The 23,896-nt window shown below is 40.2% G+C and overlaps 1 protein-coding gene across 3 annotated transcripts; it reads left to right on the top strand.

Moving 5' to 3' along the window:
* Positions 1-1,334: 1,334 nt before the first annotated feature.
* Positions 1,335-23,297, top strand: qki2 (QKI, KH domain containing, RNA binding 2). 3 transcript variants are annotated; one of them, XR_009389418.1, is made up of 8 exons: positions 1,341-2,002; positions 6,433-6,581; positions 7,650-7,766; positions 12,071-12,214; positions 14,668-14,755; positions 14,985-15,269; positions 16,699-17,436; positions 19,400-23,297. XR_009389418.1 is itself a non-coding variant. In XM_059324379.1 (7 exons), the coding sequence occupies exons 1-7, from the start codon at positions 1,861-1,863 to the stop codon at positions 16,746-16,748; spliced, it is 951 nt and encodes a 316-aa protein (XP_059180362.1). In that variant the 5' UTR covers positions 1,335-1,860; the 3' UTR covers positions 16,749-18,647. The 3 variants fall into 3 exon arrangements, 2 of the variants coding, with proteins under 2 accessions (XP_059180362.1, XP_059180361.1); XM_059324379.1 differs by lacking the exon at positions 19,400-23,297 and having other exon boundaries at positions 1,335-2,002; positions 16,723-18,647; XM_059324378.1 differs by lacking the exon at positions 19,400-23,297 and having other exon boundaries at positions 16,699-18,647.
* The last annotated feature ends 599 nt before the right edge of the window (positions 23,298-23,896 follow it).

Here is a 23,896-nt window from a genome sequence, read left to right as displayed (position 1 = left end):
TTGTTTTCAAGCAAAAAATGAGCTTTTCAAATGTAAAGATTTGCTGCACTCTCAGTTTTGTAAGATACCAAAAGATGGTAGAATCATCCAATATTTCAGAATAAAAGCACAAATGAGAGAAAAATTAATACAGATTTCTTTTTTTTTTTCTTTTTTTTTCATCTTTCCCCTCCCATTAGTTAAATTGCGAACCTTCAAATGTATCATGTGACACTTTGGAGGGGCCCTGACCCCTTAATTGCACTGATTTCATTAAAATTAGTTCCACTTAAAGTTGCTGCAGTACTATACTACTTGTACACTGATGCATAAATAATTTGATAATCTAATATATATCAATGTCATGGGCCTTTAACTTTTGATATTCTAGTATTATTTTGCACACAAAAAACATGATTAATGCATGATTAGAATGGAGGGGAGGATTGGGGTACATATTATGTGTGTATGTGTGCTGTTGCATTTGTTGATAAATAGCAATAATCGATACTTATGACTAAATGACAACTAATATACTCAAGTTTAGTTTTACAAATCTGGGCTCAAAATATTGAAAACTATAGCCAATACATTTTTCACTGGTTAAAGAAGTAAATTAAAAATAATTTGTATTCTTTTATGGACCCAAATTGATTGTAGTTACAGTAATTTACTGCAAAAAAGGTTCTCTAGTTGAACTACCTTTGAGCTACTGCAAAATTAAGTTACAATAACCTCTTACTGTAACTATCTTTACATTGACTAAGAACTACTAATACTACTAATCATAAGAATAATTTCCTTGTGTGGTCCAAAGTTGTTTGTAGTTTCAGTAGTAAACTACGCAGAAAATGGCAGATATTTTTCACAGGTAAAAAATAACAATGAGCATGATATTATAATAATCATACCGTTCCTTTTATAGTACATGGTAATTATTAAACTAAGTTAAAATGCCAGCCTACTTTGCACATGTTAAATGAATGAATAAATAAAAACAACAAGAATATGAATAAGTGACTCAACTACCCGCAAGCTACTGCAAAACGTAGATAAACTACTAGTTTAATTAACTTCACTACTCCACAACATTGGTAGAAGGTACAATATTACCTTTGAGTAAAAGACTAAAGTTGTGTTAAATGAAAATACTCAAGTAAAGTACCAGTACCTTGATATTGTACTTCAGTGCAGTTGTTGAGGGCACCTGGACACACACTTCACAGGACCAGTGATGGACAGTGACAGGTGTGCATACCTATGCAGAGCTGTTATATTGTTATACCGTGCGTGCGTGTTAAGCGCGTGAGAGAGAGGCGGGGGCTCTGAGGCCAGGGGCTGCTGAGGGGACGAGCACGAGCCTCCTCCCTCCCTCCCTGTGATAGCGGCGACGCGCGGCGCGCTCCTGACAGCCCACTCGTGCTGCTGCTATACTGTAATCATATGATAGGGAGTCGATCCCCGCTGCAGAATACCGACACACCGGGCCGGACACCAGCAGAGCAGCCGGGGCGGAGGACACCAGTTGATGGTAGATTTTTGAGCCTTTGAAGAAGTGCGTGGAGTCCGTTGAAGTGTCAAAAACAGCCAAACTCCCCCTATAAAGGAACTTTTTCAAACTCTGAAGAGAGTCGGAAAGAAGGGGGAACCGTGTGGAAGAAGACAGGGCGCACAGACGAAACGTTGACCGAAGGACAGTCGATTTAACCGGAGCTTTGAGATTTGAGGTTGAAGCAGCTATAACAAGAAGAGAGGCGGTCAGGCGGGTCGCGGCCGGTGGAAACCCCTGGGGTCCTCGCATCGCTGCTTCTCGGGGTGTTGTTTTTTTGTGAATTTCCCCACAAGTTTCTCAACCATCTAGGTCACTTTATCGTTAAAGCCATGGTCGGGGAGACAGAGGTGAAGGAGAGACCCAAGTCCAACCCGGACTACCTAATGCAGCTGATGAACGACAGGAAGGTGATGAGCTCCCTGCCCAACTTCAGCGGCATCTTTACGCATCTGGAGCGGCTGCTGGATGAGGGTAAGTCGGATTCTGGTTGGGTTTTTTTTAGCCCCCTTAACTGGAGACTTTAACCACTTGTCACACCAAATAGGAGGTTATCTTTTTCTTGGCTAGACACGTTGAGTTTAATGGTCATCATAAAAGTGAGCGTTATGGAGTCACTTTATTGAATAGTAATTAACAGCTTGAATTCCTCTGTGGCTCCTGGGAAACTAATGTCACCCCATCACACACTGAAAGATGCTCATGATAAATGATTAAACTTTGTATTCATGTTGATTTTTACTGAATTCCCTCATAGAGCTGTGGTTGTAAATTCAAAAATAAAAGTGTTAAAAAGGATGTGAGCTTTACCATAAGTCACATTTTAATTGGTTGAGAGCAGCAGATCTCCTGCACACACACACACACACACACACACACACACACACACACACATACACACATACACGGGCAGTTGGTGATGGGAACAAACAGACAGTTGTTAGTCTTTCCCAGTGACCTAATGCGCAGGCTTATGTGAATGCTGCAGCCCATCCCTGAGCAGGAACGAGAGCATGTCACTGTGTAAAATATTTGATTTGATACTGCTGCTAACATGCTGCCTGTACAACTAATCAATGCTCTTCACTTGTTGAACCTAAAATAAATAAATAATTAGTAAGCAGTTCAATATGACAACAAAAGATGTGCATCACGTCATTGCAACCTATGCTGTAAACCTGAGCCCAACTGATTTTATCGACCGATATTTGTCTATCATAGATATATCGGTATGTATTGGTATCAGTGTATATGTTCACCCATATGCACTGATATGAAAACTTTTTAATTTTTTTTTTTTTTAAAACAATGCAAATTGGGTAAGCTTTTTATTTGTATTTTAATCATTTTAAATTGACTGATACTGAACATACACTGATGTTTATTTAGTTATTTTTATTTTATTTTAATTTATGTTTTATTTAAATGTTCACCAATTGACTGATACTAAACATCCAGTATTTTAAGTCTTTTTTTTAATATTTTATTTTATTTCAGTGTTCAACAATGACTGATACCACACATACAGTACTAATACTATTTAGTGCTTTATTTTATTTTTTATTTAAATGGTCAACAGTTGACTGATAACAAACAAACAGCACTCTCTAGCTATTTATTTATTTATTTATTTTTGTTCTTTATTTAAATGTGTTAAATCGACTGATAATGAACATGAAGCATTATTTTGGTTTTTATTTAAAAAAAATTAATAGTCAGTAATTCTGCCAGCAAAAACATGCAGGGCTGATGTTTATTTAACTATTTATTTTTGCTTTTTTATATTCTTTCTTTTCTCTGTATTAATTTCTAGCATGGGTTGACAGTGTAAAACATTGTACGTATGATATTTAATAATGTTTAATATTCTTGAACAAAGTTATTTGCCTAGGAAGGCAGCCTTCTGAGTTCATCTACATAGTCATAATGGTAAAAAGTTCGTGCACAATCTACATAGAAAAGATTTTTATTCAAGCTCAAAAATTCACTAGAGTGGCTACCGTATCCGTAAGCTCTGAATGTTTAAAGTATCCCATATCGGTCGGGGTCAACTTTAAACTCTTAAAAAGTGGCGTCCTAATTTCAAAATGTCTTCTTTGAATGTCAGTTCCTACGAGCTACCAAGGCGTGTCGTTGCTGTTGTTGTTGCACATCAGGATCACTGACGTCCTGACTTTGTGCTCACTGACAAGTCTCATGACGCAGCAAGGTTGCTCTCATACAAGACGACCTCTACGGCCTGACAAATAGGTCATCTTAACATCTCTAGTCCTGTTCATGTTGAAGACTGACAGCCGAGCACATTCATCCCTCACCCATGATAATGTGACACCCTCTGTTAGAATGAAAGGCATTGTACCGTGCTCATTTTCAGCCTGGCTGTATCTTCTGCCTGAGTAATGTGGACAAGGCCAGAGCACCAGAAAGTTTGTGCGGGGTAATAAGAAAGCCTGCCAGTCACACAGAGTGCGTGTTTGTGGCATATTTGGAAACACTACGGTGGTGTCCGGTCTATATATAAACCAATGACAGGTTGAAGTGTTAAGATATGGCCTGCTACAGCTCCCCACTTTATCTCTCTCTCTTTCGGCTCTCTTGTTCTTCTTTCACTTCTCATTTTCTTCCCTGCTCTAACTGAAGTGTGACATAAGTCCTGCTTGGCTGTGCAGATTTGTTTGTGTCTGTTTTTAATTGTCACTTTTGGTCTGTAACAGGTCAGAATAGGTTATTAGAGGATCATCATTGTCACTGTAGCTGTGGCTGTAATTATAGCGTCCTACTGTAGTTATTATGGTCAGACTTATCACTCTCAGAGCAGGGAGACATGCCTGTCAGCCTGCTTAGGTCAGATGATATTTGTGCCTCGAGGCAGTTAGTCTGCCATGTGTGTGTGTGTGTGTGTGTGAGTGTGTGTGTGTGTGTGTGTGTGTGTGTGTGTGTGTGTGTGTGAGTGTGTGAGTGAGTTCAAGCTGGATGTCTGTTGCGTATGTGTTTGTGTAGCGCAGTAGTCAGTTATTATTGTGCTAGCGTGTCATTACAAAGGCATCAGAGGCTAGCATCGGTCATTGAGACAACACTAAACAAGCAGACAGGCAGACAAACATAGTCTGATTTATGATGATGCTTTTGCAGCAAACACAAGGTAAAAAATTGACCGTTTACATTATTTTTATGCAAAAAAAATGCCAACAATTCTGTTCTCCAGTATGCCTTTTCTGTGATTTATACAAGTGACACCCTCCAAGTCCTTTTAACCTACATTCTTTCTAATGGCCAGCAGGGGGTTGCAAAAATAAGTCTGATTGTATAGAAATCTATGAGAAAATAATCCTACTTCTCAATTGATTTATTACCTCAGTAAACATTTTCCTATTGAGTTTATAGTCTCAGTTGCTAGTTTCAAGTCTTCTTCAATACAGCATGATGTTCATTTTGTAACATAAGGTCCCATTAATAGTAAAATAGGCAGTAAAACAAGGCATGCTTTCGGGCGTGGCTACCTTGTGATTGAAATTTTTGTGTGTCGTCTTAGAACTTTGACCTTTCACAGTGTGTTTTCAGTTTACAATAGTTTATTGTAACATTTTGGTTGTCTAAAAGTGTCTTGTTCAGCATTTGATTGTACTAAAAGACACTCTAAGGAGTTGGCCACCTATAATTGTAACAGTATGATCCTGGCCAAAATAAAAATATAAATAATAATAAAAAATTGGGATTCATGGTATTATCCCAACTATAATCAAAATATGCTTTAAAACTCCGCAAGATACAGCAAATGAGAAGAAGTTTCTGTGAATTAAAACAAATTCTACTTGATTTTAACTGTTATTTGTGGGCTGTGGCCAGAATAATGCTATGCTGCCGGATAAACCAGAAACTGCTGCGGAAAAATCGGCTCTGACAAAAACAGACATTAATTGGATAGGAAGAGAGGGACCACACCGCACAGTGCTGGTGTTATAATGTTTGTGGCTATTCAAAAATAAATCAGGAAATCAATATAGGACTGTACTACTCAATCAAATTCACAAAATATTTTTTTTTTATTGTGATCATTCCACCCGGGGCTAATAACTTAGCTCCACCCTCTTGCCCAAATATAGTTACTTCAGGCCCCCCAAAAACAAAATGGTGACGCCCAAAATGCCAAACTCGAGGCTTTAAAGTGGTGGTCCACAAACCAATGAGTCACATCGTGGTGACCATGTCCACTTGTTATATACAATGTGTGGTTTAATATCGTTTTACCTGAACATGAGTTTTGGATTGGTGATCAGACAAAATAAGTCATTCGAAGCCGTTAAAAAGGACCGGTGTTTTTTCACTATTTTTTATTTGTTTTTCATGTTTTTGGGCATTTCATAGACCAGAAGGATATTGATTATTGTGGAAATGGTTTGAAAACAATGACTAGTTGCAGCCCTCTTGCTTGGTGTGTGGTTGTTGAGTAACTGCCCTGACCTGAGCTGGAACTTCATAAACACTGGTGGGAAGAGTAGGCCGCTGTGACCCTCATTGACATGTATGGTGTTTTTTTCTTTGTAGTATTTAGGAAAAAGGGGGGAGGGCAGTGTGTGTGTGTGTGTGTGTGTGTGTGTGTGTGTGTTAATCACTGTTGGAGAAAGAAATAGAAAGAGAGAAATCGTCAGGAACAGAGGAGGCCTGATTGCAAAGCATTCAGTGGTTAGATTCTACATTGTGGTGCAGAATGCTTGTGACTGCCTCACTGTCTGTCTGTCTGCCTGTCTCGCTGCTGTCACACTCAGAGCCTCCTGTAATTCTGGTGACAGTGAGTCATCGCGCCGAGAAACGGACGGTCCCGAGGAAACGTGACACTCGCGGTTGCTCATTGACACTTTCATGGATGTTAAATTTACTCCCTCTTTCTTGTCTGTGTCTCCCAGAAATCGGCAGGGTACGCAAGGACATGTACAATGACACGGTGAACGGCGGCATGTTTAACGGGCGGGACATGGAGGAGCTCCCCGAAGCTATCGGCCCCGTGGCTCAGCTGCAGGAGAAGCTCTATGTGCCTGTCAAAGAGTACCCTGACGTGAGTGGACACATCCCTGACCTTTGACCTTTGCAGAAGAGTTTCTGTTTACTTTGTCAGGTCACTTTATCTCCTCGTGGTTACAGAAGGGATGCCAGAGGGTCAGCAAGACTTTTATTAACAGCTTTACATTTTATCTAAAAGCCGATTTCATTCTGAGATCATCTCTGCTCACACCCAATGATGTAATCTACACTTAAAATAGATCAATAATGAACCTTGGCCAGTGTTTCCAATAGGATAATTTACAGTAATACTTTAAGATTTACATTTGTTTACTCAAAAAGCCAATATTCCCTCACTGCAACATGATTTCCAGCCATAAGTTTACAACATAAATATTTATAGGAGCTTAAAAGGGTGGATTAAGTCTTTTCCCCAAATAAAAAGACAAGTGCACCGCATTGAAGAGGGTGGTACCTCCCTGCTCCCGCCAAGTACAGTTAAGCACTTCAATATGAGTTATCCAGATTGAATGGCTCACATGATTTTCTCCACGCATCAGCTCGCCAATCACCGAATACAATGACAGGCTGTCCTCACTCACATGACAGAAGGCTAACAGGACACACACACACACACACACACACTGGAAAACGGTTGAGATCAAGGTTAAATTTAGAGAGAGCAGTTCCTCTATCTGGAAATGTGAGGGTCATCGTTGAGGAATATGTCGCAATGCAAGTGAACATTAGGTTAAACTTCATTGGAAAGTAGGAAGAGGCTGGACAAGTGAGAGACAAATGAGAGAGAGACAGAGGGATAGTGGCAAAGAAACACACACACACACACACACAGAGGGGCAGCTGTCTAGTTAATCACTCAGTCTTAGTGACAGATAAGGTTAAGAGAACGGCGCAGTCCTGTTATGCCACCAGCACCAGCCAGCACCCATATAATGAGCTATTTTTGTCTCTGTTAGTAACACATCACAGATGCACCAACACACACGCGCAGCACATGCAAACACACACACATTGTAAAACGACAGTCTGTGATGTGATATGTGTCTTGTCTCCCTTCAGGCCTGTTTTATTATCAATGTGTCTCCTTTGCTCTTTTGTGTAGTTTAACTTTGTAGGGAGGATCCTCGGCCCGCGTGGACTGACGGCCAAACAACTGGAGGCAGAGACTGGCTGCAAGATTATGGTGCGAGGAAAGGGCTCCATGAGAGACAAGAAGAAGGTATACTCGCCGAGAAATACGCTCACAAAAACACACACGTTCACTCCCGGAATAGTTGAGTTTGTAGGCTAAAAATATGAAGTCAGAGCAAGAAAAGAGTTAGCTTAGCTTAGCATAAAGACTGTAAACAAGGGGAAACAGCTAGCCTGGCTCCCTCCAAATGTAACAAAATCTTCAGAGTCCAGTCGTAAACGGAAACTCAAGGAGGTCACCCAGCCTTGAAAAAAATCTCACACATAACCCCCATTAAACCATGTATCGTCTTCACACTACAATTTTTATGCACATTAGGGGTGGGCGATATGGCCCTAAAAGAATATCACGATATTTCAGGATATTTTTGCGATAACGATATTCTTGACGATATTACCAAATACTTAAAAATATATAGAAAATATGATTTTTGTTAGTCTGTATAAATAAATAAAAATCTAAAATGTAGTTTGAAGTGCAAATCTCAACAGTTGCCAAATACAAAAAAATTTACTCTTGACTCTTGAGTATGAGAAAATAATAAAAATAACCATTTAGGGGTTCCGGGGGCATATTTTAATGACATTTTGTAAAGGATAATAAAGGTTCTTGTATGTTTTATTTAAGGCATCTTATTTTGACAGTCTTCTTGTAAGTTCTGTGGTGGATTCTGTTAAGACACTGTGCTTTTATTTTGAAAGCTGCATGTGTTTAGTGACAGAGAGTAAGTAGCTTTTTGTGATTAAAACAACTTTAATTCTTAGCTAATGTTAGCTCGTGGCTAACGAACGGCATAATGCAGCAGTGTGTTTGGAGGACAGCTCGGTATATTCAGTTGTGTAAGTGTCAACCTTATGCCACTACATCAAGAAGTAGGAATGTTGCCAATATCATGATATGCATTTTTTTAACCATAAAAAAATATACCGATATTATCATGAACGATACGATATGGCACACCCCTAATGCACATATAAACAAATGAGACATAAAGCTTCAAAGGAGCTGGTAGGCATATTTGGTTGCTTCAGACAGAGCCAGGTAGTCCTTAAACTGCAGTAACTCTGGCTATAGCTTCATATTGACTGTGCAGACATAATGAGAGAGGTGTCAATCTCTTTATCTATGCCAAATATAAGGCAACACCCAGCAGCTGCTTAGCTTAGCATAAAGACGGGAAACCGAAGTGAAAACAGCTAGCCTAGCTCTGTCTTGAGCTAATAAAATCTCTTGTGTATTTTTTACACCGCAGTTTTGGTGCAGACAAAAACAAACAAGCTATAATGTTGACTAGTGGGCTTTAGAGTTGCAAGTCAGTGGATTGTGTTCAGACACAGCAAAGCTAGCCGATGTCTCTTGGTTCCAGTCTTTATGCTTAGCTAAATTAAGATAATCTGTCTGCAGCTTCATATTAACTGTAGAGTGGTATAAAAGAATAAGTATTTCTAAGAAGACAACTTGCAGAAGCTTTGGTTAAGACGGTACTCTGTCAAACTGCTCATTATGTGTACTTCAATTACTGCCAAAGTTACATTCTCGATGTGCTTTGAATGTATCTGATTTTGAGATGCAAAACCACTCATCAACAACAAAACACTGAGGACATGATGTTCAGATGTGTTTTGCTAGGACTTGTAGCAGCTTTTGACGCACCTGCAGATTCAGAATGATACAATCAGAAATGTTAAATATTCATGATTTGCTTTGCAGCGGTGATGTGAAGTCAATGTAACTGAAACTTGCAAAAAAAAAACTGCTTTAGCTTGTGGTCCTTTCAGCAGCAAAATACCTTCTTTCTTTGCAAAGCATTTTGGTAAAATACAATCTACCAGATTATACCAGACACAAAACAACCATGTTACAAAAAGCTTAAATAGTCTTCATTACATTTCCCGACTCTATCTATCTATCTATCTATCTATCTATCTGCCTGTCTGTCTGTCTGTCCATCTATCCGTCCATCTATCCATCCATCCATCTATCTATCTTTATTCTCTCAAAATGAGTTTTGGGCTGTCAGTTTTTCTGTCCTGGTGTTTGGTCCATCTGTTCCTCCTTCCTCTCCCCTGGTGTCTGCTGTTGGACGGAGTCGGCTCAAGCTTTCCAAACGGCAGGTGGAGCAAGTCCAGCATTCCTCCCCCTCCCCTCTCTCTTTCTCTCTCTCTCTCTCTCTCTCTCTCTCTCTCTCTGTATCTCTCCCTCTCTCTCTCTCTCTCTCTCTCTCCCTCTCTCTCTCTCTCCAGAACATTCCCAACCCCGCACGCCCCTCAGAGAGGGAGAGAAACACACAGAGATAGAGAGGAAGGAAAACAGTGACACAGTGGGAGGCAGCGGGGAAGAAGGGAGAAAGATGTTGACTTTTGGTGTTTTTCAAAATGATACATCTCACTTGACAAAACATCCACAGAGGATACAATTCCCAGCACGCAATACTGACACAGAAGACTTCATCATTTCAGTCTCAACGAGGGCTCAAACCTAAAGTTGTTTTCAATAGAGTAAGATTCTTAAACTGATAGATCAGGCTATACAATGTAAAGCTGTACTTCAAGGAATTGCTCTACATTTTGGGAAAGATGTGTATTTGTTTTCCTTTTAAGAGTTAGACGAGAAGATTGATATGACGCTTTTATCATGAGATGCTTAGTTTAGCTTAGCATAAAGACTAGAATCAGGGGAAACAGCTGGCCTGGCTAGGAAGTCTCTGCATCCAGCCAAGAAATGGTTCCAGCTCAAAAAGGTCAGGTTATGCTCAAACAGAACGAGTTCATACAACATATTGTCCAACCGTGATGGAAATTAAAAGTGTTTACTGTTGGTCCAACGACCACATTCAAAGGCAGAGTGAAAAATGGGCTGTCAAAGAAAGAGGTGGCTTGTTTTTTAAATATGTGGATCATTCAGAAAGTCTCTCCTGGAAGACTTCATAGTGTTGTCCTTGTTTGTGCACATAAAAAGTGATGAAAATAGACTAGAGAGAGAATTTCAAACCTAGCTTAAATTCTCACCTCCACTAAGCTGGCCAACCAAAGCATGAAGTGGTTGTAAATGTCGAATTGTCGTTTTTTTCTAAAGTTACAGAAATGGTTGGACACAGCCACGCCTAATGAGTGATGTTGGAGAGGTGTTTGGGGGAGTGGCCCTTTAAAGCTTTTTGACCATCCGACACAGAGTTTTGGAGAAGCATCCTTAAAGCTAAACCTCACACAAAACACAACAGATTGAACAAAAAAATATAATTTGTTAACATTTGAGCTCTGGAGATGCTATTAGGTGGAACTTGTAAGCACTAGACAGAGCCAAACTCTATGTTAAGCTCAGCTCACCAGACGGAAAAGTGGTTTTGATCTTCTCATTTAACTCTCAGCAAGAAAGCAAAGTATTTTTTTTCCCCTAAAACAGCATATTGTTGCTTTGAGCTAATATTTACCATCGTCACAACTTACTTTAGCGAGTTGAAATGCTGGAGAAACAGAGCCGGAGTTCCTGGCATGCCTTCTTCCAAGGTGGATGGATAACAAATCTGAAGAGGTCATAAGCAACACTTCTAATGTATAGAATTTATTCTAAAACAACTGTGTTTGGGTTTGAAGTGCTAGAGCAAAAGTTTAGGATGACGAGTTGTGACAGTTGATCATCTGGGAACCATGAATGTCTCAATACAATTTCATCACAAGCCATTAAAAATAAAAAAAAAGATATTTTTGCCTGAACCGAAGTGATTGGGTGACCGAGTCCCAAAAGTAATAGTGGCTATAATATATCAATATATATAATATGATCATCTAAAATAGGGAAAAGCAGCTAATCCAGCGTGTGTTTGGTATCTTTGTAATTACTTTGGTGCACAAAGTTATACAAAACAGACAATTGCAAGCAAGTACCAATGTGCACCTGTTTCGACCTGCAACAAGGTCAATATTCAGTGTTTTTACTGAATATTGTTCTTCAGTCTTATTGAATCAAAATCAGAATTTCAATTAATTGACTTTCTATTCAGCACTTCATGTTTTGATGAGCTCTGAGTAAGAGAGAAAAAAAAGGAATAGATAAAAATCAAAGAATGGTATGATATTGGGGAGTGCCTTAAATAAAAAGCAACAATAAACTTGTGTAACCACTGAAGACCAACATGGTTGTTCTGTGATAACGCTTTCAAAGCTGCATCACATGACCTTGAGCCTTGAGCATGTTTGTGTGCAGTTTGACGCCGATCCAAAACCTGAGCCAAACAAGAAGAAAAGTGAAATCCTGTTGCCTCTGTGCCAGTAATGGACCGAGCTTGTGTGCTGCATTCAAACAGAGCTTTTAAAGATGTTGTTGTGTTTCAGGAGGAGATGAACCGAGGGAAGCCCAACTGGGAGCACCTCAGCGAGGACCTCCACGTCCTGATCACAGTGGAGGACACACACAACCGGGCCAAGATCAAACTCCAGCGGGCCATCAACGAGGTCAAGAAACTTCTCGTGCCAGCTGTGAGTATCAGTCCGAACTCCTTCAGTGTCACATATTATGGTCTGGACTGATGGAAAAACTGTGTGTGACTGGATGAGAGTTCACTGTGTTGGTATGCATGGAAGGGGGAAGGGGATTGTCAGTCCAAAAACTGTGTGTGTTTGTGTCTTTTTTGTGTTTTTGTGTGTGTGTGTGTGTGTGTGTGTGTGTGTGTCTCTGTGTGTATGAGAGAGTATGTGTAAGGGGTTAGGGTAATTAGGGAACACGCATAAAGGGGTTTCCATGGTAACCCCGGGTTGTTTGAAAGGCTGAGGGAATGAATGGAGAGTCTGTTCACTTGTTCTCCCCACTCCATCACTCCTTTCACTCGTTCACAACTCACTTCATTCCCAACTACTGGCTACAGTATTCCTTTTCCCCCCTGTTTTTTTTGTCGTTCACACAAGAGGACATTTTGATTGCGCTCCTCAACATTTCTCACATTCTCCAGCCCACCTACATCCCCCCTGCAGGCACACATGCCTGCACAAACGTGTGCACAAACATGATGACAAATATGAAACACACTGCACATACAGACACATGGGGGACTCTCAAAAAATTTGTCATGCAGGCACAATAGCACATATTTTAAAAATCACAAGGCTCCTTTCTTTTTTTGCCTCTGCATTATTTGCAACAATAGGAACACACTGAAAAGACCAGCAGGGGGACTTCTATTGCGGCAATCAGTCTTCACTTCCGCTCCTATCACAGCACGGTATCAGCCAATCCTTAAAGTTAAAGGATGTAAGAAGTGGTTCTAGGCAATCAGGAGCTGAACACCTGTTAATCTCTGTTTGTGAATGTGTGTGTGGAGGGTAAAGTTAATGACATGTGTTAGCTTAACCCAGCCGACCTTTCTCTCCAACTGCAAATCAGTCAAGCTTTTCACCGAGTTGTAACTGGAGCTAAGAAGTTAAATATGTCCTGTGTGATTTACATCAGCCACACTTCAGACAATTGCCGTGTTTCCAGTCGCTTATTTTTTTTGGACATTTTGAAGTATTGCAATGAATAGCTGAATGGAAATTCAAAATTCTATATATAAACTACTTAATCGCACAAAATAAGCTTTTTATGCTCTATGATGGTTTTTAGCCTGGCAACACCAGACTCATTCACAAATGCATATAAGTCTGGATCCTCTCAGTTCGTTTTCAAATTTCAACACCAAAATGCTGCAGAATTGACCTACAACCAATCAGAACAACGAAACACGTCATAGTGATTGGTCCATTTTTAAGCAGGAAAAACATGACAGCCTGGTCAACAACTTTCTCAAATTACAGCTAAACGGTCACAACAATGTGATTCTGAAAACATTTGAGGCAAGAAATCAGAATCTTGATTGATATTTGATATTGATATTTGAAGACTGGCAATTCGATTTTGTCATCTGTGCTTGACGTCATTCATCCTATCAAACCAAACAGTTCTGGCTCTGTCAGAGCCAGGTTGGCTGAAAGTCTGTCTGATTGGTAGAGTGACAAGAACAAATTAAACTTGAGCGTAGCCGGGGGCAGATTAGTCTGGTGTCCAGGCTAGCTGGTTTTTACATTTGCCGAAAAAAATGACTTGACTAATCAGCTGTTTCCAGCTGTTTTCTAGTGTCAAAACCCCAAAGTTTCACTATCAAAAATTTGATTAATTCGGTAACATATGGGAGAGCCACATGTTTAAATAATTTTACTCCCGTTCTAATTAGCTGAGGGCTAAGCCAGAAGTTAGACATCTTTTTCTAGTGTACTTCCCATTTTGGAATATCTATGATTTTGGACACGGAGATAAAACTTTTTTGGCTTCAACTTCAGCAACTTCATTCATTCATTCATTATCTATAACTGTTTATCCTAACGAGGGGTTCTGGGCTGCTGAAGCCAATCCCAGCTGACATTGGGTTGGAGGTAGGGTACACCCTGGACATGTCGCCAGATCACTGGACTACTGAGCAACTTTCATAGGAATTAACAGGGCCCTGCCTCCAACACTCGATCAAGGCTTCTTAACACTTCCATGGTGTTGGATGGCCAAGACGACTTGTTTTGTTTCTGGTTTACAACCACTGCTCGTTCTACTGTGTTTAATTGGGGATAACAACCATGTGTCGTCTAAAGCACCAACTTCTGACAAACTATGTTTATTCCATGCCAGTTGATGGAAACGCACCTTCATTAGTTTGTCTTTCTTGCAACATTTCAACAGTTTACTTACAATAGAAACTCAGCTAGTGTTATTGTTATAGAAAACAAGCGCAAACAAAGAAAAAAAACAGACTTTTCTCCGCCCTTGCATCATAATTGGTTTCAGCAAACTGTAACATTTGCTGACTTTTTGAACCAGACTCCCACAAAAGTTAATTCATTCACTGATCAGATGGCTGAATGACTGCCCTCGCTAAGTAAGCTGATTGTGCTTCTCTGCCCTGCTGTAGGCTGAGGGGGAGGACAACCTGAAGAAAATGCAGTTGATGGAGCTGGCCATTCTCAATGGGACCTACAGAGACGCCAATGTCAAGACGCGTAAGGATGACATCATAGTTAACATGTGGAGGAGGGTTGGTGGGTGACAGAGGAGGGGTCTCGGTACAGGAGTCTACTGTATATATGAACAATGCCTCTGTTTCTGCTGTTAAATAGACTGTTTGTCCTCTCTTCTTCTTCCCTGTCTATTGTACGTGTGTACACTCTGTGTGTGCCCGCGTGTGGGTGTGTGCATACTTGCATTATTGTATGTTCGTGTGTCGCACAGCCACCGCCGGTTTCCCTCTAGGGACCCCTCAGGCGCCTCGGATCATCACAGCCCAGACGCCCGTCCTGCCTCCCTCACTGCGCAACCCCGCCCCTGTCTCCACACCGACCATCATGCCTCTGATTCGTCAGATCCAGAGCTCCGCCCTCGTGCAGGGAGGCAATCCGCACCCAGCGCTGGTGCAGCAAGGGCCTGAATCTGGAATAATCTACACGCCGTACGAGTATCCCTACACACTCACGCCCTCCATATTGGAATACCCGATTGACTCGACTGGAGTATTAGGTATTTGGAAATCAAACGTTCGTTATTTCTTACATGGGCAATGGATGTATTATGAGAACTGGATAATGGACTCCAATGGAAGTCGCTCACCGAAAGAAATACACAAATATAAAACCTAGAAAAGGTCTAAAAATTCACAATACAAACGCTCATAATTGGCCTCGTTTACAGTTTTATGGACGTTTTATAATAGAAGTTTATGGGGAAAATGTTTTTCACTCGTTGTGGTCGAGACTTGAACCTGGCTTTGTCAAGTTTGAGTCTTGCTTTAAGTAAGGTAAGGACTGTGTGTTTATGTTCAGCTTAGCCACACGTAGAGGTAAAACAAAACGACGACTCGTTAACGTGCTTTTTAGTCAAATCAAATGCTCAACAAGAAATTTTTAGGCAACCAAAATGTTTACAGTTAACAGTCATGCAGTAAAAAACACAACGTGAAAGGGTCAAAGTTTCAGGTGTGCCGTTGATAAACTTTGCTACACCTCTATCCTGATGGTACCGACAACACAAGAAAACCACGCCCTAAAGCACACCTCGCTTTGTTATCTATTTTACTCTTCATGCTGTATTGTAGAGACCGTAAAACTAGACATTGAGACCATAAACTTGTATGGAAAATATTTACTGAGCAAATAAATCAAGAGATAAGTTGTCTGTTTTCTCATAGACTTCTGTACAAACAGACTACAACGTTTAAGAGGGTAGTTACTAGCCATGTTTCCATTAAAGTCGAAGTAAACTTGGAATGTCGTATTAAGTAAAATACGAATTGGGGACGTTTCCATCAACTGCTTTAGACCGAATAAACAAAGCTGCATAAATGTACTTTGTTCAGAAGATGGCAGTCTAATGTACTGCTGTAGGTTAAACAAAAAAGAGGTTGCTGATCTGAAAACTTTGGCCTAGACAAAATGGAGAGAAGTCTTTAGGAATTAAATTAAATTGAGCAACTTATAATTGTTCTTTCATGTCAGCTCGTCCTGACTGGCAGAGCGTAAACAGTCACTTGAGTTAAATGTTTCCATCTCCCGTTTAACGCAATAACTATTTTTCAAAAAGACAAAAAAAAAACGCCTCAAGCGAGCGTAAAAACTTTTATGCTTATTTTCGAGAGTTTTATCAGATTTTGGTGTTTCCATCAAGCTTTTGTAATGCGAATCTTCAAAATGTGCAAAGAAATTTGTTGATGGAAACACGACTTCTGTCTCAGAGCAAAGCTGATAAATTTCTTTACAAGATGCTTTAAAAAAAAAAAAAAGCTAAACTCAAAAGAAGCCCGAAGCTTTATTTATAACGACATGAACGCAACCGTTTTTCTGTTGCAGTACCGCCGTCGGCCACTGGGACAAATTGGCAGTCATATCCAGCTCTTGTAATACATCCCGATATATATATTGATAAATGCAGAAGCTCATTGGTGGGCTAACAGTCCCTTCTTCCTGTGTTTTTGCAGGTATGGCTTTCCCAACCAAAGGCTAAGCGATAGCAACTCTTCCTAGCACACACACGGACTGGCTTGCAGAGACCCCCCCTCCCCCCATCCCCTCCTTCCCTACATACTTGTCCCACAGAGCAAACACTCAAAGTTTGCTCATACGTTAGGATGACAGATTCCTCGACAGTCATTCTGTAGTCAAGTGTCCATTCCTGTTAATTTCCTCTTTGTATTAGCAGACTAGTGTTGTGGTGTGACAGCTACTTAACTTTTTTTAATAGTTCAGCTTCTGCTTGTAATTTTAACACATTTTTAGTGAAGCCATAGATATTTTAGCGCCGCTGTTTGTGATTTAATATAAAGCTTATTTTTAATCACAGAGCTATAGAGTGACTTTGCTTACAGCCGATGTTGAATCTACTAGTGAAGCTTAGTGAGAAATTAGTGGTTTGGATTAATATTTTCTTTAGAGAACAGAAGACCACAAAACAACAATAATTCTGTCTCTTATTAGATGTTTTGACTTATTTTCACCCTCAGCCTTGAACACTTGTAAATTCCTGGTTTCACTGATGTTGGTGCCAGTGGACTGTTTGATGTCTTTCTGATGAGTAACCTTCTGTGTTCTGTTTTGGCGATGTCAATGGCTGTTAGCAGGTGCCATGACCACTAAGGTACGACGCCACGACAAGAGAATCCATCCTTACCAAAGGGTAGTGACCCCAGACAGAGGTTAGTTAGCTCACCAGCCACTTTATGTGTATGTGTACGTGTATGTGTGAGTGTGTGTGCGTGCGTGCATGCAGACCAATGGACCAATTTCAGTTTACGTGCGTCTGTAATACGGCATGCCTAAATAAAAAAATGTATCAGGCGAAAAGGTCACACGCTGAAGCAGCTTCAGTGTAAAATGTGAAACGGTATTTGTTGCAGTGAAAGTGAAATAAGTGAGCAGATTGGGAGGAACCATGTGAGGGGTGACAGCTGCAGCGGTTATCTTTTACTTGCCTGGTAGATAAACTGGACGGCTTGCAGGCCGGGACCCTCTCAATTAGAATGGATCGCTCCGTTCATGTGACTCGGTCCTTGTGACTCTTTGGATTTGGAGTCCATCTCTCAGTAACTTCTTTTTTTGTTGTTGTTGTTGTTGTTGTTTTTATCCTCTCCACTACTACTTTTGACCCTACGAATAACTGTGGGAAGTTTTATTTATACCCATTCATTCCAGTAGATTTCCACAAATGTTTTTTTTTATTATTATTATAATTAATTAAATCCTGTGTTGTGCCCAATGACTATATGACACTTAAAGTTACAGTGATTGTCTTTCCTCAGAAGGTCATTCAATTCAATATGATCTTTGGTCTTTACTACTAAAACACAGCGTGTGATAACTACTGAGGTCTGTGTTACAAGCTCTTTTGTATATGAAATACTGTTGTTTGTGGTCTTATCAGTCGCCCACTGGACTTTATCATTGGGGCTGTTTACATCTTTCATATATTTCCTAGCCAGAGTGGTGCTGTTACCATGTATTTAGCTGCAAAATAAATTTGTATATAGGGATTTTAAAGTGCTTATATGAAGCTTATGGAACAAGATCGCTTTGGAAATACTTGTAGTATTTTTTTTTTTTTTTAGTTTGTAAATTTTTATTTTTACGATATGCTTTTTATAGATGAAGTGTCTCCATGTAAACTTCAAACTTTTATTCAAGGTGTGTAGCTACTACTGTTTTAGTCACCGCGGATTGTCGGTGGCAATGAAGGCAGTGTTTTGCTCTGTCTATTTAAGATGACGTGACCTTCTCAATTCACAGGCCTCGTGACTGTTTTATGCAATAGAAATGGACTAGCTAGCTACAATATATGTGTGTGTGTGTGTGAGCAGGTGGTGCTCTTGTTGTACACGATGGACAAAAAAACACTAAAAGGCAATAAAGATGACTATTGAAAAAAATCTCTAAAGAAAACCAAAGCCTCTAAATTCTTGTAGCTAGTCTGTCTATTGTTAAGTTGTTTCTCTAAAATCACCATCTCTTAACCTCTCATCGCTATCTCTTATGGTGCCTCTCTGCTTACTGTAGTCATTAAGTGCTCTTCTAATACTTCATAGCAAATAGATCAAACCATAATCAGTTAATCACAACTGTTAATCATCCAGATCTTACGCCTGCTGCTAAACAATAGCTCCACTTGTCAGTAAGCGAAAGTATTTCTGAGGCCCAGACACTTTTCCTTGGACATAAAGGTCACTCTCTCACCCACATGAAACCATGCTGTCTCCCTCTCTGTTCATGGTTTCACTGTCTGTCTGTGCTAGTCGTAGCCCAGCTAGCATGAGTAGTATCACTATAGCAGCGGTCACACGACAGGAGGGGCACCTCCTAAAAACCTAACCCTGCAAACACCTTCATGAGCACATGTGAGCATCGCTAACCAGCCATTCCTTATGTCACCACCCGGTGGTTGATGTGAGTCCTCCTGAATGGTTATGCCGGGCTCATGAAGGTGTTGTGCGGCTCTTCTGTAGCGCCCCTCATGCTGTGTGACTGCAGTAGATCTGCCTTGTTGTCATCCTGACGCCACTAGCTGACACTAATCTCTCTTCTATCTTTTTTTCTTTTTATGTCCCCTTTTATGTGCCCTTTTTGTTTCCTTTCCACGTCTGTCCGTCTCTGTCTGTCTAACTCTAGCTGCCACGGCAACTAACCCATGACCCCTTGACCTTCTGACCTTTCCGCCCACTGATGACCCACCCATCTCTGCCTGCTGGCGTGCTCATTGGCCCACGGCCCCGCCACTCCCCCAGCTCAGCCAACCAGACCAGCACATTGGGAACAACCCCGGCTGCTTCTGTCTAACCAGCCAACCAGACGACAGCGATCATGGGAATAAACCTCAGGACCCACCCATCACCAAGTCCTAACCTAAACTTTACCAAACGTGCCTTCCTTCCAAAAGTCCAAAGCCAGTCTGAGAATGTTCTATAACCAGTAGAATTCCCAATCTGTAACAGCTGTTGCCGTGCATAACCAGTAGACTGTACTGGTGAAGGGCTCCTAAACCAATCCCTGGCTGTGCCAACTGTCTCACTGAGCTGCCCTCAGTCCATGTGATGCAATAATAATAATGACTCTATTAATAACATGGTAACTACACTGATAATAATGGTACTTATCCGGCACAGAAACCTTTCATAAACACTAAAAACTAAACGAGATATGTTGATATTTTCAAGCATCTGTCTTCATCGGGCACCTCTTCTTAAAAAGGGAAACTTTGGTATTTTTCATACTGGACCCAGTTTTCCCACATTTTTGTGTTGAAGTGACTAATGGAGAACAGGTTTTGAAATTGGTCCAGTACTGAACGAGAGATGTACATCCACTAAAAGTGCCTGGAATTGCCACAGCTCCTATTGTGTCTGACAATAACATAAGGTCCGTTTCCATCCATCCATTTTCAATTTAGGCTTAAAAAAACCTGAGTGGGAAAGCAGAAAATTCAAAAACATCTTGAACTATCGCAAAAATGTTTTTATGCTTTGCTGAAGTGGAAAAGTTAGTGTGCCAATAAATGTAAAAAAAAAAACTGCAAAGTGCAATTGAAACAGATTTTTTGCGAATAAATGATGACGTACATAAAGCCTCCGCTCTGCTAAGGAAACGGAAAATAGCAACACATTAAAAGCTGCGGCCCCACATTGTCGAATATTCCCCGTTCACATCCTTTTTACACGGGCAAAGGGGCAACTGAAACATTTGCTCACAGCTGCAAAACTAATTTGCATTTTCGTTTCACGTTGTGTTCAACCATGGCTAACTTTGACCCGGGAAGTCGCAGCCTCACCCAAAACCCACATAGCAATGGTCACTCGCCATGTTCGACAGCAGCCTTAAACTGTCTGCTCATCACTCCTTACAGATCTGATGTAACCTCTTTGCATTAATAATTGGGTAAAAAATGGAATACCAAATTTCCAATCAAGTTTCTACTTTGTTTTTTTTACCATTTGAGATTCAACTGACACATTTCTAGTTACGTCATCTTGTCCACCCTCTTCTTCTGCAATGATTTAATGGATTTCCAACAGAAGAAACGGTGCGACCTACTGCCTATCTTGATCAACCAATTCCTAATAGTAATAATATAACCATAGAGGATGGAAACAAGCATTAATTTTTTTCGCTGATTTTCTCTAAATCTTTTCAAATTTGCGATACAAGGACGTTTGTTTGTTCTGAAATCTTGCTTGGTGACTTGTCAGACAGGTTGGAACTCCTACGAAAAGTAATGCACTGAATTGCGTAGCTATCTCACAAAATTTAGTCAGTTTATGTAGCATACAGACCAAGAAAACCCAGGACTTTAACACGGGAGAACGTTGTTCTGGGTCACTGATGTACAGTAACTACGTTCAGTAGTTCAGTAATTTTAAGCCGAACCCAGCTATTATTTCCTGACTCAACAAGTGATTTTGTTGCCCAAACATAAGTAGGTCAGTATCAAAACCGTACCAACATGTTTATAACAGCAACCGTTATTTTGTAGGATATCTTACATTTTCAATGTCATTGCTGAATATTTAGCAGATTTTGACAAAATCAAAGAGGCAACAAGAGCGAGAAGTAAAGAAAAATGGTCCTTTTCATGTTGTCAGACACTTATAATAACAATTGGAGAACTTTTTGTGGAAGTATATTAATGGCACACAATTACAAGAACAATTACATTGCAGCCTGCTTTGTTGCAGCGCTCCCGTCAAAGTCTTTATCAATAAAAGTAGCTGGCACTGGCTCCAAAAGTCAACCAGATTATGTCATACGCTGATTTGCATTTTGGTGACGCCATCGTGCATGATTTGTATGAAGCTTAGAGGCCGGCTCGGCACAAGAGAGGAGGTAAAGAGTCTGTGCTGCTGGCAGAAAAGCTGTGGACTCTTGAGAATCCTGCTTGGGAATGATTTACACAATAATATGTTTCTTTCTTTTTGAACAATGGTCTGAAAAGTCACTAAATCTAGTGATAAAATCAGCAAATTTGCAACACTGGCTCTCGCTTGATACTGTAGCAATTTCAAAAAGGTTTGTCCCCATGAATCACTTGGCCACAAGAACATGGGAACTTGGTCTCAAGGTTGAAAAAATCCTGAAGTTTCCTTTTCAATTTTCCACACATTCTTTAGAGGGATAAGTCTTTTCTGGGCCAGCATACATCAATTAATTTACGCATCATAATCAGTGTTAGAATGTCCACATATTACCATGTTTCCCCTTGAGATGTAACTCCAACATGTGGTTCCCATGATGAGTTTTAAATGTCACTAGCTTTTTTTACTCTGTGCCTCATTTCCTGTAAAAATGACACATTTCTCTCTTTAACACATTTGAATGAAGGGGGGAAAAAGGTAAAATGCCAGTTTAAAGCAACAGGTGCTCAGTGAGGAACAAAAACAAACTGGAAACTGAAATGCCAAAGTGTCTCTTGAGTTGTTTTTAATAGGTAAAGTATCCCAATACTGAGTGGATATATGCAGAATAAATGCCAAGTCTGTAAAGCACAGGAACACACACACACACAAAGGGAAGGTTGCATTTCTTCTGTCTGAATGGAAAGGACCTACACAACGATGCCTTTGCCTTTTTCACACTACAGTATTGTACGAGCTCGAACAACAGTGCCTTTATTTATTTGAGAGCGATGGAACAATGTTACACCTAAATCTTTTTTGCTGCGACATCTTTGGGGTTTGTGCCCAGCATCAAATTATGTCCTTTGGGTTTATGCAGATTAATTCTCATCATCTACATTTTATGGCTTTACATCCACAACCCTCCTCAAGTCAGATTTTAGTGCCAAAAAACACGTAAAAAAAGTGGCTCATTTGAATTGGAGGTGCAATGCAGCATTGAAGCAGCAGCTACATGTCTGAAATGTTTATGTATGAGGTTCGGATGCCTCGAGAGAACAGTGTTACCTTTTTTTTTTGTTTGTTTGTTTGTTTGTTTTGTTGGAAGTCGTCCATATCTATATTTCTGCATGTTATACACACAAACCAAGTGATGCCTTGACATAAAAAAAGAAAGAAATCATGGAGCCGTAACATCTGTAACAAGTTTATAATGTATTTTTATATTCTATTTTGTACGTGAAAATAACATTAAATGACCTTTTCAGATAAGAAGATCATGCCTTATTATGGAGAGTAATTTGATGAGCATTAACGATCCTTCATGTGTCACTATTGGTGATCACTGTCCTGATATACTGGAGTCTCTCATGTATTAACTTGAGCCTTTGAGATCAACGTTGCTTGCCCTCTGTGCCTTTTGTATACTCTGAGTGTGACAATTAACAGTGTAGTACCACATTAATCTACTCTTCAAGTGTAGGTTACTAACTGTTACCACTTCTGTGATTATTAACCACTTTAATTGTATCTGTCTCTGCTTTGGATTCCTTTAAAAACAATACATGTGTGTCTAAAAAAAAAGATGAAAAAGAAACGTATGTGATGAACTTTTAACTTTTAAAGTGAGCAGGAATAACTCTTTGTACACTATTAAACTCATAGTTGTTTAAACTAACAAACTTTGTTGCTTTTTCTCTGTAGCTCTTAATTATGCAAATCAGCTTCCTTTCTGCATACTAATCACCAAACACTCTAAGAAGAGGTGGTGGTGGGGAGGGTTGGGGGGGATCCTGCAGATACTCGAGACAAAATGCAGGGAAAAGGCCACAACATGTTTTTTCCACCACTTCTCCTTTTCTGCGCTCCGTCTCTTGTTCTCCGTGCACTCCTGCGATTTAAGTAGACACGTCGATGTGTGTAATAAGAGAGAACAAAACACACCCAGCTCACCATGGTTTCTCAGAGGCATGCACATGTATAACAGCAAAAAAAAGGAGAAGAAGAAGAAGGGGAGGAGGAGGAGGGGTTCAGGTTTGGAGATGGCTGGGGAATTAAAGGGAAATTGATTGTGCAAGCTCGCCCTCAAACATCTGCAGAGTAAATATTACACAGGATCACAGTCTGTCCCTGAAGCCTCTGAAAACACGCCGCTAAAACATGTGTCATGGTAGCTACATTTGTTTTAATAAGTCTCTCTTTCTCTTATTAATTCTTAAAGAGGGTTATTAGATAAATACATCTTCCCTTGACACTTAAAGTTCCATTTAAACTAAACACT

Source organism: Centropristis striata, chromosome 21, assembly GCF_030273125.1.
Source record: "Centropristis striata isolate RG_2023a ecotype Rhode Island chromosome 21, C.striata_1.0, whole genome shotgun sequence".
Taxonomy (NCBI): Eukaryota; Metazoa; Chordata; class Actinopteri; order Perciformes; family Serranidae; genus Centropristis; species Centropristis striata.
Note: the sequence above shows the minus strand (reverse complement) of the source record. Positions and strands in the feature narration are given on the sequence as shown.

What these genes read in the sequence shown, in the direction of transcription:
- qki2 (XM_059324378.1), top strand. Translation starts at nt 1,861, where the DNA reads ATGGTCGGGGAGACAGAGGTGAAGGAGAGACCCAAGTCCAACCCGGAC. An exon ending in CCATGAGAGACAAGAAGAAG is followed by an intron (nt 7,767 to 12,070) that starts GTATACTCGCCG and finishes GTTGTGTTTCAG; the next exon opens with GAGGAGATGAACCGAGGGAA. An exon ending in TGACTCGACTGGAGTATTAG is followed by an intron (nt 15,270 to 16,698) that starts GTATTTGGAAAT and finishes GTGGGCTAACAG; the next exon opens with TCCCTTCTTCCTGTGTTTTT.